Source organism: Mercenaria mercenaria, chromosome 8 (assembly GCF_021730395.1).
Source record: "Mercenaria mercenaria strain notata chromosome 8, MADL_Memer_1, whole genome shotgun sequence".
In the NCBI taxonomy this organism is placed as follows: domain Eukaryota; kingdom Metazoa; phylum Mollusca; class Bivalvia; order Venerida; family Veneridae; genus Mercenaria; species Mercenaria mercenaria.
Window position 1 is genome coordinate 34,533,769 of NC_069368.1, and position 17,555 is coordinate 34,551,323.

Here is a 17,555-nt window from a genome sequence, read left to right on the forward strand (position 1 = left end):
CCTAAACTGATGCCACTTCTGCAAAAGAAGTTCAACACCCCGGAACTTAAAGATATCAAACTGCTTCATGAGATAACTATGCAATTTTAAATATTATGTTCAATTTTCTTAAATGTTAGTTAAGCGGGTTCAAACAATATTTTTTTTACGCAAGACATGTTTCATCTGCCATTTTAATCTGTAAAATATATTAAGGAACGAAACAATCCACGAATTAATGAGTTTGCAGCAATTAAACTTATTATTAGATATTGAAATTTCTTTGACTGTTTGAGCCGATGTCCGATTGCTGTTACATTTGTACTTTAAGTAAAAATCCATTAACTGTAGTTCAGTCAAGAGTAAAAGTTTCTCTACTCATCGAAACTTTATATATTTGTTTCGCCAGACATTCACCTATTATTTAACATTTCTCTGAAGTTAAGATCATCTACAACATAAACTAATAGTTATATTTATCTATATATATTACAAGATACTGTTTTCACAGCCACTGCTCCATATCATTCGAAGTAACTTTTCGAACTTTGTACGATTCATACTCGAACTAAGGTGCGTTAGGCAAAGTTAACTTATGCAGAAACAGTCTATATTTTGTGGTGTAGGTATAAATTCCAAACGGGGCGTGTTCGTGAAACATCTTCGTTAACGTCTGAATTAAGAAATAGAATTATAATCACTATTCTAAAAATGATAATATATTCTGAACAAAACACCTTACCTACTAAAGACTATTGTTACCAATATATTGCTATTCTTAGCATTGCATGTTTAATAATTAAACATAATAATTAAACATAGAAGGAGATAAACATATTCACACATCAAAATTTTCAAAAAATGTCAAGTCACGCAAAAATATAATTGTATTCATTTTACTTCCACACCCGACACTTGAAAGTAAACAATACACCAGAACGTTTTGTTTTAAAAAAGAGCAACCGTTACGGCTGATCAACCTTTATTAGAATACGGGGGTTTTATGTTTATACTATAAACTGGATAAATATTACCGAAATATGAGTGATCTTATTCGACAGGGCACGAAAATCATGTAATTTTGCTTTTAATACAATTTTCTTTCCTTATAACTTATTCACTTGTTTGTTGATTCTATACATTTTAAATTTAGCGACTAAAACCGGAAAAAAATGAGTAATTTCGTATAATGATATAGCTTGATTTTGTAGAATCGTACGCAAAATTTCCAAAATGCACCAGGATTTGGTAAAGTATATATATTCACTGAATTTGACAAAATAATAAATGGCGGCTGAGCTGTTTTGTTCATCCTATATTAATTGTTTGTATACATACCACATCAGATCTTTTATGTCGCCTGTGTAGCTTAAAAATCTGAAAAAATAGAGAGCTATTTATAGAATAAAATTTTAAGGACAATAGAAATAAAACAGAATTAAATTGTTAACGAGTTTGTCGCTTTGTCTTAGATCTAAACTCAAATATCATCTACAGAAACCTTTCTAATTTTTCTTTTGTGAAATATAACAGGACTTGTTTTAAGAGATAAGAAATCTACAACTATTCTAATGTACTGTTACTCTTAAATCATCATGAAATAACAAGTATATGCTGTGCATGAAGATCTGTCTTTTTTAATCATTTTGGAGTATTTACAAACACGTTTACCTGCACGAAAGTTTGAAAGAAAAAAAAAACGATATAAGTCACTCTTTTTTATGAAAATATATTTGTACTGCTAGATAACAACATTTAATCCCGCTCTCAAAAGTGGTCAGTTTACATTTTACTGATCAAAATTAATACAGTTGTCATGAGGCGTTCTTGCATGTGGCAAAGTTCCAGACAGCAATACTTTCAAGTCTTACGCAGAAAGGTTTATCGTTTAAAGTTCAAAATTTAATTGAAAACGAACATGCATGGGGCTCTACCAAACACTTTCATAGTTCCAAAATGGCTACTGATGATTAGATTTATTTCAATTTACTGTGTGCTTCGTGCTACTTTTGTCAGCAAAAACACCTGGGTCTATATTAGCTTCGTACGTAGTTTTCTATTTGCAAATTGGAACTGTCAGCTTTTATGTTAGTATGTCTGTTTATTTTTTTGATGTGTTTTTCTTGAAAAAGACCGCAAACTATTCAAATTGAACAGAAGTGTTTCTCGCAGATGATATATTCATGCTATTTTACACTCTTGTTAAACGGCAAAGGGGGGGGGGGGGGGGGGGGGAGCGGGCTGACGTGGTTATTTGCGCAACTAAACCTATATTGCACGAGGATTTTGTCTGTTGTTTATTACATACCTAAACACGATAACGATTACTCGATTGCTTGAATCAGTTATCTAGATATAAAATATCAACGTAAATGATTTTATATCGCAACGACACAGGGTAAAATGACGTCAAACGTGCATCACTCATCCACGGCAAGTTTATAATCAGTTATATGACTTGGGTAACAGGACTTTGTCCAATACAGTTTTGTTACTATTCATAGTACGGTATAAAATAAACTGATTTATTACAGACATGTTTTTTCAGTTGATGACTGAAATATATTCAATAATTATCAAGTATAAGTCACTGGTACCGCACTACTCTTGAACCCGAAAGTATACGAAAAAACAAATGAAAATGCATGGCATAGAAAGAAAACGACTGTGTTTATTACATGCTCTTTTTACGAAAATATCCTACAACGGTGCTCAACAGATTTTGCATGTGTTGTTTCTTCGGTATTTCGATCTCTGTATTTATTAACATTCAGCTGTAAAAAAGTTATCATTTATCTACTGTAACAATCAATGTGAGAATATATTTAACAAGGAAGGATCAACGCTAGCCAGAATGTGTTATGATAGTATATTATTAAATAATTGTTCTGAAACGTAATAAATGGCCATAGACATTATTTCGTATTTTCTTACAAATGTTTACGGGCAGAAAACCCCTCACTTAGTTAATGTGTGACTGGCAGACAGCATCGCGTAATGGAGTACCTTAATGGAACAGTATCGTACACAACAAGCCTATAATTACGCTGACGGATGTGACCTCAAACACAATTGAATTTACATATTACTGAATATCTGTCCTAAGAAATAAAAGGTGACAAACTAGTTAATTCTTAGCGTAGTATAAAAGAAATTCTGTAATAAATTTTGACATTCTGATTATAAGGAAACGTAGCAAGGAATCTATCAGAACATCACGAAAACACCGTCTTTGATACTCGTAACAGTGTTTGAATAATATGATGGAAGAAACTCTCTGCTGTCCCTCTAATTACATGTATGTCTAACTGTAGTTACTAATGTCTAGCAACAAATTCTAAAAAATAATTGCTTCTAATCATATTTCTTATCATTTTTTATTATTGACGTTTAACAATATATGAATTAATCAATCAATCAATCAATCAATCAATCAATCAAGAGGCAAGCAAGCAAGCAAGCAAGCAGCCAATCATAGTACGTATACACAAAATATGTAACGAAAGCTAAGATGTACAAGTCATTATTTTCGAAATGTGACCAACACTGAATTGCAGTCTACTAATATGGCTTATACTGGGATATATCATTTCTACTCTAAGAAGATAAATTAATTATGTAAGAATTATGAATGAATGTATATTTTTTCAGTTTTCAGAAACAATTGTTTTCTATTTCTTCACGTGTACTCGCTAATGGCTGAGATGAGACGTTCGTATAAAATATGCAAAGTTTAAATACAGTTACATGGCAAGAACATCAAAACTTGAAAAAAGTTCGATGCAGACCCGTGTATATATAGTAAGGAAGGGAATATCCAATTGTTTATTTTGTGTCTCAATGTCTGAAAAAAAGTGTCATCTCATCCGCAGTTTGATTTATAGTGTACTTGACAGTGAGAGATAACAAAATTGTCGAGTTTGGTGTAAAGGCATCTTAAACTCCTATCTTAAACATTTTGTCACTAAAATGCCTATAAGCAAAATAAATTCATATTTTTTTGTTATTATCAAATCGTAACTGATTAAACTTTTATTTTTCTATGATGTATTATATGCTCATGTCTTTTATAATTCCTTTTAATGGTAATCGGTCATTGTATGAAGGAATGAATGTCATATTTTTTGTTTGTTTAACACACTTGTAAAACCCGAAACCGAAGTACATATGTCCGATAACGCCGTTATCATAGATATGTGTACGAGGTTTCGGGTTTCACAAGTGTGTAAAACAAAAAAATATGACATTTATTACTTTTGTTTCTTTTTATAGTAATTGTTTTCAAGTCAAGTCAAATTATTTAAATCTCTGTACTGGCAGTTACACACTCGTAAAAAAATTCTGTTAGCCAATCAAACTGAAGGAAACGGTCCAAAAAAGAAACAGTCTTGCTTAACACATTGTAGCATTACTCGTATTTGCTTTACCAGAACTGAAAAAATAGACAGCGTCTTCTGTTTTCTTGGTAAGAAATATATAATATATTTTATTTTCTTGGTAAGAAATATATAATATATTTTATTTTCTTGGTAAGAAATATATAATATATTTTATTTTCTTGGTAAGAAATATATAATATATTTTATATACCGCGCTTCCTTTAAAGGACCACGGTTTTTGTTATTTTAGAATAATTAAAATGACCGCGTGTCATAAATCATAAGTCTCCTATATTCTTGGTAAGAAATGAATCATCAATTTAACAGACCGTGTCTCCTTATTTTAATAAACAATGACACGTAGATTTAATAGACCACAGTTATTGTCTCCTTGGTATAATTAAGCAGACCACGTGTCTTGTTTTCTCGGTAATAAATCATAAATTTAATACAGCAAGTCTCCTATTTTCTTGGTAAGAAATGAATTATCAATTTAACAGACCGCGTCTCCTGTATTTTAATAAACATTTAACAGACCACGGTAACCGTTATTGTTTCCCTGTTAAATTAGATAGACCGCGTGTCTAGTTTTTTTAGGCAAAAGATAAATCACGCGTCTCGTGTTTTCCACATAAGAAATCGTAATTGACTGCTACAAGTACTTTTTATCAGGAAAACTTTAAACCACGTGTAATTTTCAAATTAGTTCAGTCATAACTTGTCAAAGACATACACGTTAAAAGTGCCTTTTAAAGTTTATTAAATATCAATAAAATATGAACTGAACGAAATTTACAGCAATTTATGAGATACGTTCAAAGTAAGATTTCTCTAGAGTTAGAACAAGTCCTACATCTGTATATGAGAATACAGAATACATTTGTTACTATCTTTTCATTAGTAATTTGATTTGTAGGGATCTGCTATTTCAAATCATTTGGGACTTGTTACAGTAAAGTATTCCAACTGGGACATGTAAACTATTTCTCTCCGTCTTGTCTGACGATTCTGAAAGTAATAAACATGACATGATGCCTCCGTAATTATAAATTATGTGTATTCGATGAAATAGATCATTATGCATTTATTTCCCAGCGTATTGATATTATGTCAACATGCATCAACAAAATGATAAGTCTACCAGAAAGGAAATTAAATCGGATAATAAATCCTTTAGAAGCAGAAGAACGCAAATACTCGACAACCAATTATATCCATTCTGAAGACTTAAGTGATTTTGTGTATATATAATATCTTCAAATAACTTTATTGTTAGTATATATAATTAACAGTCATGGTTTAATTAAACATGTTTTCGAATTTGACCCTTTCTAGTTATTACATGGTAACAGCGATGCTTAACCTGACATACTTTTCTCTAGTTTCATCAATTATTAAGCAACACTAGACAAGGAGTCATTTGGTGAATAATTGCCTTAGGACACTCGGTACAGTCAGTATTTTTACATATGTAGCATTTAAGAATTCATGACTTTTGTGTACATTTTCGCATGTTGCATTCTCTGATAGATGGTTTGGTTTCGTGACGAATGGACATAATTACTTTTTGTTGGCACTGTCGGTACTCAGTAGACTATTTTTAAAGCCTTCGTGTATTTTTTGTCTGAATAATTTTTATTGTGATTAAGCAAAAATGTTATTAATGTCGAAATGTCGGATAGCGCTATATAAATAGAAATACTAGCACTTTAGCATCACTAACGAGTTTAAAACTTGTTAAGGTCACCTATGGTGGGCATTAGGTAGTCTGTTCTAAAGAAGACAATTATTTAAAGCGAGATACATGTAATGTTATGACTGAGAACCATGGTATAGTATCATCATTATACTCTGTCAACAAAGTAAACTGGATATATATTTGGTCTTATTTTTAACAATGCAAATTAAGCGTAAACTTTTATAGATACATCATTGTTTTATTTCAGTTATTACCGTTTCTACCTTCTAAAAAAGGCCTCGAGTCATATTTAGAACATATTGTTATTTTAATTTCAGATGTTTTCGTAGAGTATTTTCTTTAACGGTTGTTCCTAAAATATTCATCAAAAGAAATTGAGATATTAAACTATACGTTAATTCGAAGCACCCTTTACATTAAGCACAGTAACTATATCATGTCTCAATGTGTTGCAGAATCAATATCCAATTGGTACATTTCTAAATCAACATACTTTACAATAATGTATACATCGGGAACATTCATCTTTTCAAAGACTCTCTTCTTGTTTTAGTCTGTCTATGTAAACCTTCAACGTTTATATATATTATTGTCAGGTAGGACGATCACTTGCCCTTCATCAATGTGGGTTCGCGCCTCACTTTGGGCGTTGAATTCTTCATGTGAGGAAGCCATCAAGATGGCTTACGGAAGGTCGGTGGTTCTACTCAGGTGCCCGCTCGTAATGAAATAATGCATGGAGGGGCACCTGGGGTCTTCCTCCACCGTCAAAGCTGGAAAGTCGACATATGATCTAAAATGTGTCGGTGCGACTTTAAACCCAACCAAAAAAAATATCAGAATATTTAATGTATTTTTGTACACACAGACTTACAAGTTTACGGACAATGCTTGGCACTGAACACTATTTTTATACGCTTTTGACTCTGTCCTATCGTTCCCTTCTAACTTACATATCTTATGAAGAATAGGCTTTTGGAGTTTGAGATAACTGTTTTCAATAATGTTCTCATGTTTACCACCGTTGAGGGAGAATACTCGCATAGTCCTGAGACACACTATTCCATTAAAGTCAATAACATCAGATATCCAGATGCCTACAAGTGTCAGTTATCTAGCAATAGTTGTATCTAATTCCAGTGATTTATTTAGATGTGATTTCTATCAAAATTGATGTTGATCACATGACAAGTTTCTGTCTTACATTCAATAAGTTCCACGCAAGCATTCAGCCTATCCCTCTGGCTTTACCAATCTTATTTAATTGCAAGCTTCAAACAAACTAAAGACTTTTGATTTACCGTATAAGAAGATTTGAAGAAAGAAAAACTATTTTGTCTGTTTTAAATTGTATAACGTAATAAGGGTGTTTTGATGTTAGTGTCGGTGTTACCGTGCCTTCAGTGTGAGTCTAGAATCAACATACCTAATATTCCCATGTAAACAGTCAGCAGGAAACTTTTTAGGCAATACTGTTTTTGGTTTTAATTTCACATCATATTTGTAATGCAGAAGTGTCAAATGCAGTCTCTATGGAGAATTGAAAAGAGATTGAAATGAACTTAAATGGTTATGAAGTATCTTTCCGTTAAGAGTGAAGAATCCTTGATGTTTAAACCTGACAACTTAAAAATAATACGTTTGACTTAAATCACTCATTGACCGTAGCTATAACGGGAGCTTCTTCAATATCTGTTAAGCTAATGGCATTGTACGCTAGTATTTGGTGACAGAGTTTGTGAATTTAGCTGTAAAAGTACAATAAAACATCGCATTTCTCAACGAAAATAGCAGTATTTCAGTTATGTAACGGCGGGCAGTTAACCTAACCAGTGTTCCTGGATTCTGTACTAGTACACACCTATTCTCCGCAAGTAACTGTCAACTTCCCCAGATGAATCAAGGGTGGAGAACGAATGATTTCAGACACAATGTCTTTTATCAAATCGTCACGGAGGACATACGGCCCGCCCGAGGATCGAACTCAAGACCCCGCGATCCTTAGATTGGCGCTCTCCCTATAGAACACGAAAGCCAAAGAAATACAGGTGTATATGTCATGCCATGCGAGTACGAGTACATTCACAGAAAAGTGAGGCTGCATTTAAGAAATAGTAATATAATTACATTGACAATAACGCTGGCAGAATTGGTCTTACAAGTAAGAAGTCTTCTCATTACTCATTGCTATAATCATTTGAGCGGGTCAATGCACTACAAAAATACAGGGTAAACCGTCCTCACTTTACTTCATACAGGAAAATAAACAAAATTAAGAAGACGAAATGATTGCTTGCGAAATATATCTTTAGTACAAGTTTGAAATCCAGCTATGCACTACAAGGTTATATACATAACAAGAATACTTTCATCAGTTAATTAACCGAAAACAAGAAATATCCTTAAAAATGATGGTCGGCGATTTGTAATAAGGAAAGAAGTTTATGAAATTTTTAATCTAACATTAATCTTTCATCTAACATTTTTCAAATTGCAAAACTAAACACCGCACTTTAACAATTTAAATGGTTCTCTTTTAATTTTTCGAAAAGGTTTCGTAGGGCTGCAATTTTGTTTCGTTTATCCTTAGACGAATAATTACAGCAGTAGTTTGATGAAGATTCATGAAACGGTTCATGAGAAGAGGTCATTAAACGTGTTTATATTTTTAGCTAAATTGGTCCCTATCCCCATTTGTAACAAAATAACAGAAGACCTTATGATATTGTTACACATCGAGTTTGATAAAAATCCATTGAAATTTTAGTGGTTAATGCGAAGAAAGGCATATCTACTTTTAGCTATAGTGGTCCTTAATAGGGCCCAAGTTCCTATATAAATAAATTTGGAAGAGGACCTTATAATGATGCTCCAGACCAAGTATGACAAAGATCCACCAAGCTGTCCATGAGACGCTGTATAAAGGCATTTCTAGTTTTAGCTCTAGCAGCCCCTAAAAAGGGTCAAATGTTACAGCTGAACAAAGTTGGCTGCGGGCCTAATAAAGATGCTACAAATCAAGTTTGATTAGAATACATGAGAAAAAACCAATTAAAGGATTTTTTTATTTATTATTTTTATTTATTTCTAAAATAGGCCAGCTGATCCCTGCTTTCACAAATGCATATTCGCTATTCATGAATCTTTGGACAATGACGTCACACCTATAAAAAAAGTGAAGGTCAAGCAGAACGTATAATTGTAATTGACCGTAGTCATATCACATAGATAAACTGTATGAAGCGTACCTTCATTACAGTGTAATTAGATTCAGTCATTATATAGCATATATATAATGAAACAGATTTCAACTGAGTTCAATATTTGCATACCATACTAAAGAAAAATATCCATATATAATAAATCAGTTAAATAATTTATAACAAATATGTCAAAGCAAACAAGTACTCATTTTAATATGCAATCTGTGTTCAATTTGCATCACATACAAAGAAAATACCATATAAATCATAAATTATAACAAATATTCAAGCAAACAGTACTTAATTGCATCTGAAATCAAAAGCAGAAACTTCATATACAGGAAATTGTAACAGAATCTTTTAAAAAGCACTTCTCTACATAAAAGACTCTTATCACACCCTTATTCATGTGATACGCAGACCGTATTCAGCTCTTTCTTTAATTTGATATATGTTGGTATTTGAACAGGTTTCTATCATATTTATTAAACTTACTTATCATTTTGATATATCTATATTCTTGCTAAATATACTGAGCTAAAGTTAGCTTTAAAACTGTGAACAGCGTCGTTTAGGATAAACGCTTTGTCTACATTTCACTCAGCGTAGCACAATCAACAGAGTGAAAGAAATTGACACTCTCGTCCAATCAGGCAGAGTGTTGCATAAATCTTCCATTTTGATAAATTATCTATAATGCGTTATCAAGCAGTTTGATTTGCAGTTTGAAGTCACGTGGCATAGGTAACGAAAACGAATTTAGACGGCGTCGCCGAAAAATTAACAATATTAAGTCGTTTACTGTGACCTTGACATTTGAGCTCTTGAAAGTTTTAGTTTGCACATTACATATTGTCTTTTTATCGTGATAGTTATTGTGCTGAAATAAATAGGTTTCACTAAAGGTTGGAGATTAAATGACATATACATATGTGCAGCCGTAGCGGTGAGCGTTCAGCTGGTGTCAAGAATCTTGATCGTGACATTTTGTCTTATGATGGCGATATGTACAAGTTATTTCTGAAATCCCGATATGTTCAACAAATTTCATGATCAAACAGGATATATATAACAACACAATATATCATTGCCGGATGGCATAAACATATCAATATTCTGCCTTTCGCATAAGCACCGGTATTTTATTTACAAACATTTGAAATAGCTAATACCGATATTTCTAAAATATTAGACCTACGTAAAGAATTTAAAGTGTGTTTGATTTATTTAATGCATGGCCATAAAAACAATTGAAATGTAGTAAGTAAGAGCTGTATGGAATACGTTAAACGAAATCAAATTGAGTCATTTCAAATGAGCACTTGAATACTTCTAGAAAGTGAAAGTTTTGTCAAAACAAAACATCTGCATAACCTGAATCATATAATATATAAAACGTAATGTTGAACCTGATGAAAACTGTTGAATCTGAATGAGAAACTATAAAACTTGTACGAATCTTTCAGTCTTCAGACGCTTACTTATGGCAAAAAATCTCTACATCAAATTTTTGTTACTCCAAAATAGCAAAATAATAAATAATTTGTAGGAAATGGAAACTTCTTCCGCGTGAAAGCTTTTGATATTAAAGGTCATTAACGTTTTGTTCAAATTAAAACTATATCTGTAAAAAGGTAAAGAACGTCCATTCGGCAGCAAATGCAGAGTAATGAACGCCCATCTGTCAGCAAAATTTAATGTACATCGTTTCCAATAAACCTGTCCACCTTGTTAGTGTTTTAGATTTTGCCAAATTTTACTAGGAATATTTTAGGTTGACTGATTGGTTGATTGCTATAAATAAAGATAGTTTGATACCTATTATACACAGTTTCTCTAAGTAATTCTTAATTTTTATATTATTGCACAATTTAGCAAGAAAATCATCTTTTCAATCTGCGACGAATTTTATGCAATATATGATGAAAAATGAAGGAAACATCTCCTTTTACAACTGATGGAGTGAAAAAAAATACTTTCCATTTTTAAAACATAAGAGGAAATCTGATATAATTCTAGCCTCGATATGAAATGAGGACAGAACAGAGCAGAGCTCTTTGACTGACACCTGAACTCAAACGTAAATATGCACGAATATAAGCTGCGCCGACAGCTTTTAACAGGCGAAAAAATACTTTGACTTTGGGATTCTGCTGATATGCCCTTGTAAAAGGTTACGGCCAATATCTTTACAAATTTGGAGTCATTATTTTGACAAATTGAGCTAAGTCCTCACATGAAATTTAACAAAAATATATTCGTCAAACATGAGTTATTGCATTAGGTGTCCGTTTTCAAAACCGTTCAGTGCAACAACATAAACGTTTCCTCTTCTCAGAATGTAATTCAGGATGCATTACGTGACTTTACTGTAATACGAGTACTGTTACATGTTTTTGTGTTAGTTAGAACTAATCTAATCTTGGAGCACGCAGAGGTAAAAACCACGCCTAGAATTTTAATAAGTCTTAATATTTTCTTTATATTTTAAGATGATAACTTTTTTTCTTAATTTTTAATTTGTTAACATCACGGGGGTTCGCTTATAAAAATCTATTTATAAAGGTCATGAAAACACTACAGAGTAATTAAGGTTCTAGAAAAGGACAGACGACTTATATTTAGACAAACATTGACGTGGTTATTTACTCTGCATGGAAATGTTGTAGGTTTATTACTGAAACTGGTATGTTATTGTGGTTTAACTTATATAACATCGACAATATTTCAATTATTAGTAGAAACAGCCTTATACTTTCTCGTTACTTTTATTCTCAAGACATGTGCTCTGATAAGGTCAAAAGCTAAATTGTGCAATATATTGCAGTTGATCAATTCCTTATGGCAAATATATCTTAGTTTCACATAATGCACTGAGACATTTTAAGTGTATTCATGCAATAGTTGTATTCTTTGTATTCTAAAATACAACATTAATACCGGTAAATACTATTACGTAAAGTGTTCTTAACATTTCTATCATCAAATATCCCAATATCCCAAGGTTTTTATTGGAAAAAAAAAACAACATTGAATTTGCGTATATACACCTAATAAAACGTCAGACAAATATTTTTTTCTGTTTTATCAAAAACTGGTAGGTTACAATCTATTCAAAATAGATAGGCGTGAAGTGGCGAATGTCTGGAAGCCATTCTTGTGGGTGGACGTAATGGACTAGGGATGTACGCAATCCCACGTTCAATGCGTGATTACTTGTCAACAGTCACAAAGGGTATTGTATTATTTTGGAATTACAACAGCTGTAACAATAAAACGTTTAAACTGACATGTCTGAAAGACCTCGACACGTTTAATCGCAAGTAAGAAGCCAGAGAAATCATACATCAATATGTATAATACGTGCACATTTTACCTATTTTGTTACCTAATTGGGCTTATAAAAATGAAGATATTTGATGTTTTAATATCATTTATTCAATTTCCAAAAATCTCCTGAATTAACTTTGTACAGAAAGTTTTACAATCTACATTCAAAATTAAGAATAACTGTTTTTGTTTATTAGAATTGAATCCGCCGTATATCAAATCCTTGTACATAATCAAGTTTGAACTTAAAATGAGAAAATATGGCTCGATTCATAATGTAGTGGCCAATAAACAAAACAGTTACATACAAAACCGGCCGGTCACCGTGGCACAGTGGTTGAGGCGTCCGCCTCGGGATCGGGGGGATCGGGAGGTCGAAGGTTCGAGCCCCATGGGGAGCGTTCGTCCAGGGGATGTTTGTCATAGGACTCTTTCCGAAACGGCCGGTTCGTTATCCGCGAGCTAGTTGAATGATTACCGACTTCTATCCACCTGGCGCCTGGCATAGTGGTAGAAGTTGGGAGGTAATTGGAACGCACAATAATGGGGTCTCATAAGCCAACTTGGCTGGCCCTTTAAATAGGGGTGACACTATAATAAATACGACCTTTACCTTTTACCTTATACAAAATATTTTAGACACGTTAACATCATCATGTCGTTATCACTCACAATTTCTTATTTTGGTTTGGAAGAATAAGTATTTTTTTCTTTTGTATAATATTTTTATTTAGTTTTATTATATTGACTTTACAAATACTGCTGTAGTGGTAAAGCCGGCTGTTGCTGGTAACATGTCTCCCCTTTATGCAAAGGGCCGAACGGTCCAATAATATTTCAAAACGTCTAAGTCTGTGGCGGGTTTGGTTTAAACGTCTAAATAAAAGTAAAATATAAAGATCTTCTTACATATTTATTTATGAAGTATACTTTTAATATTATTTACAAAAATAAAAGGAATAAGACGTTTGGGTGCAAATTTGAAACGACTAACTTATTCAACATTCTGCATGCGTGCTTGCAAATATGAGGTATAAATCTCACTTTTCTTTTAATTTAAATATCAGAAATACATTACGATATGTATATATTATACCGCATTTGCGTATCTTCCTCTTTGTGCAATGTGACGCAATGTAGTCAATATAAAGATCAATTCAGAAGCATGATTTGTTGTGACAGTTATAAATACACTGGATGTTAAATCACGATCTTTTTCGGTGTAGTATAACACACTATTCTTGACACTTCGACATACAGATTCTGTAAACTTTCCCTAGAGCCTTAGCTTCATGTTATGATCACCCGAAGTTTTTTTTCCTTCCCTGAAAGTTCTACGCTGTTTAAAATAATTTCGCCAAAAAGTCCGACGTGTACTTTATTAACAAATGAAAAGGTATAGCTGAGTATTTTTACTGATATATTAAACAAATGCTAAGTTGAAAATAAACATTTCAGTGTTCTACAAGTTCTAAGATGAAACACTTGTTTTTTTTAAAAGACAATAATGTTTTCTGTTAAATCTCAGATGCAAAGCTGTCAGCAGCGCTGACGATTAACATAAGCCATTCATCATATTTTTTTTTCAGCTAGTCGAAAATATTTTAGGAGACCTAAGCTGCAAAAAGACCTAGTTTAGGACGACCTGTTTGAACTGTCTGGCCCTGTCTGATCTGTCTGTCTTATTTTACTACTGTACAGTGATTCTGTTTATTGCTATCAGTATTGATTTCAAACTCGGGCACGATATTCAAAACCTCAGACGGGCCGTATCTAAAGATTAAAAAAAAAATCCATTGATGATAATGTGGCACATCAATAAAGTCTAGAAACTGTTCAGACAATAATTGGCAATGAACTACTTATATGATCTACATTGGCCAAATAAGGATGCTACAGTTTAGTTCTGTCAATATCATAATCTTACTCGAAACATGAGACAAAGCCAGCAAAAATTTGATTCCTACTTGACATTGGCCTCTAAGAGCAACAAGCTGATTATTATTCATTCTAACACGATCCGATTCATTTTCCTATTAAACAAAGAAGGCTGAAAACAGTGAATTATTATACAACAAATCACTGTTCTGACGTCACAATTATTACGTCATTGCGTCAAACGGCTTAGCGGCGCGCTGGAAAAGAAACCAATTGAAAACGGACAAATATTTAATGAATGTCGTCAAGGATGTACTTAAAAATACTTGGTAACGTGTTAGAATCGAAATAATATATCTCATTTAGTGATTTGCTCTTGAATAAATCATTGTTTGTCGTTCAGATGCGTATTATTATATCACTCGGGCTGCGCCCTCTTGATATAGGGCCTAATTCCTTCGCATCTGAACTCCAAACAATGATTAATTCAACGACAAATCACTGGATGAGATATATTATTTCATAAACAACAGGATTAAAGACGACGACTAATGTCTTCAGTGTACATTTTCCAATATGCATCCCTATATCTGAAATGTAAATATGAAACTGTTGTCAAAAAATTATTAAACATATTTTCACTTTACTCTCTGGGACACATTCATGTAAGTCGCAGTTTGCTTTTATTCCCACTTGATACGAATATATTGCACTATAGTTTTGTATGCATACTCCAAGTGACGGTGGAGACATATTAATTACACTTTCGTGTCTGTACGTCTGTATCATACCTCCTAAAGCCTATCTATAACAATATGAAATCACATTTACAATAATGTTTTTATACGACATCATCCTTTTAATAATTACATCATTTTGGTTCGTGTTTCATTTGGACTTTGCAAGGAAGAGTAAGATATGCAACAGACGAAACGTTATCTGGCAAACCTTTTGAATTGGAATCCTTATCTTTACATATACAATTTGAATACTGATAACTGGTAAAATATTTTGCATCATCATATCGGATTTATAAGCAAAATATGTTGGTTTATCGATCCCTATAAGCAAGACTGACAAAATGAAAAACTTAAAAATAATCAAGTCCAAGATCACTGTTCTAAATGAGAACTATTTTAAAGGAAAATGTTGTTGATTTTTTTTGTAGAAGTTCACTTCCAACTGTTATTATACAGCAAGATATATTGCTATAATATTATGTGATTGCTACGAATACATTTTTGTCAGAGGAACATCTCTTTGCATCCCAAGTGACCTTGACTGGTTTTTTTTTTAAATAATTTGTGTGCTTCACCCGCCGCACCATATCCCAAAGTTTGTCCACCAATAAAAATGTGTCACACACGTTTGCACATCGTGATGAACATGTGCGAAACGTGTATGTATCTTTAAAACTGTGAAAGTAGTTTTATCCACATGCCTAAAGAATTAGGTAGTGTCAGTGTGTCCCAACACCTTCGTCCTCATCAGAAAAGGAACCGCATGCCCTCATCATATTGGTCAAATATATTAAGTGTCATAAAAAATCCTTCAAAACGTGGATGTTTTTCGACAAACGAATTTGAATAGGTATGTGCGCCAAACGTAAGCCCACCGTCAACCCGATAAAACATATTTCAATTTTTGGTGCTTGCCTGTACTAAAATTCACTGGAATCCGTTTAAAACATAAGTTGTTGTAAGCTACATTTTTCATTGGAAGTATGTGCCAAGTGCCAATTTCATCCATCCAAGAAAGTGAAATGCAACGCACAGCTACATTTCATTGAAATTATCTGTATTTAGACTTAAAACACTAGTCTATATTAGGTAGTTCGCTGTACAATAATTGCAAACTTGTACATTATGTATAGGTACCCCTGTGCCTACACCTTCGTCTACTCACATGATGTTACGTCACTCTGTACTCCACTTCATGATGATTACCTTATAAAAGTTGAATGCTGTCTTTAAAACAATGGAAGAAGATTGCTTCGCCGTCGGTTTACAAACTTCAGAAGATATGGCTGCCTGAGTGCGTCTATCAAAGAAACACTACACTTCATGGTGGTTATCTGTATAAAGTTTCATTATAATAGTCCAATAGAAGCTATGGAGGCAGTTTGCTCCACAGAATGTTGCATTGGACCAATATACGACTTTGATTTCGTTGATATAACAACTATAAAGATTGTTAAAACAGTAAAAATACATTTTTTTCTACTCACGGAAAAAGCCATTCACCTTTACATTGTATTTCAGAGAATAAACGTTCCCTTGACAGATGAAAACGAGCGTTAAACAAATAAATTAGTCAAAATATTCCACAACTTCTGATACCGCTATGATTACCAGACAGAAAAATCTTCAGGAAAAATTGATTTTGTCATTTCCTGCACCCAACGAGTGTCCCGTATTCACACGGACAAACATATTAGTCGGGGATTAATTACTAAAAAGCTGTGAAAAGTTTCTTGGTTAATTCGCACGCCAAAGAAAAAGTCTTCAGGCGAAGTAGAGTGATTCTTTCCTGCAAGATTTTGCTTAACATTTATTTCCTCGAAGAAGACAGAAAATTACATTTTCTCCACACATTTAGATTGAAAATGTCAAACTGTGTTTTGCAAAGAAACATGCTTTGATCACATTTAAAGGGAAACAAATTTATCTGAAACTGAGGAGTGTAAACTATCTTTCATCTTTTGACACTTCCTGTTAGCTCGAAAATGTGAGTGCTCTATGAACATTTATGTTTGAACATATTTTACAAATCAAATTCAATTTAATATATACGTTTTGTTTATGGAAATCATCGCGACTTGCAGACGATAAAAATACGTTTAAGTGTTTGACCTTATGTACATACAATCAAACATCACCCGGATCATTTGATCTTGTATACACATATCAAAATAAATAAGCGAAAGGTTGGACCTTGTCTGCAAACAATAAGAAATGAACTGAAGAACGAAACCTATCCCATAAATCATCTATGCTGAACTATTTGACCTTATCTTCAAACAATCAAAAATAAGATGATAACCTTGCATACAATTAATTTCACAAATAAAAAAAAAACAAGTGTAGT

General features: G+C 32.8%; 1 protein-coding gene across 2 annotated transcripts in view; it reads right to left on the bottom strand.

Moving 5' to 3' along the window:
• The window catches only part of LOC123566604 (collagen alpha-1(X) chain-like), a 163,883-nt gene that overhangs the window by 43,764 nt on the left and 102,564 nt on the right, over positions 1-17,555 (bottom strand). For both annotated transcript variants that reach the window (XM_045360871.2, XM_053549714.1), the window contains exon 2: positions 1,318-1,356. In XM_045360871.2, the coding sequence (XP_045216806.2) occupies positions 1,318-1,356 (39 nt within the window). The remainder of the gene's footprint in view (positions 1-1,317; positions 1,357-17,555) is intronic.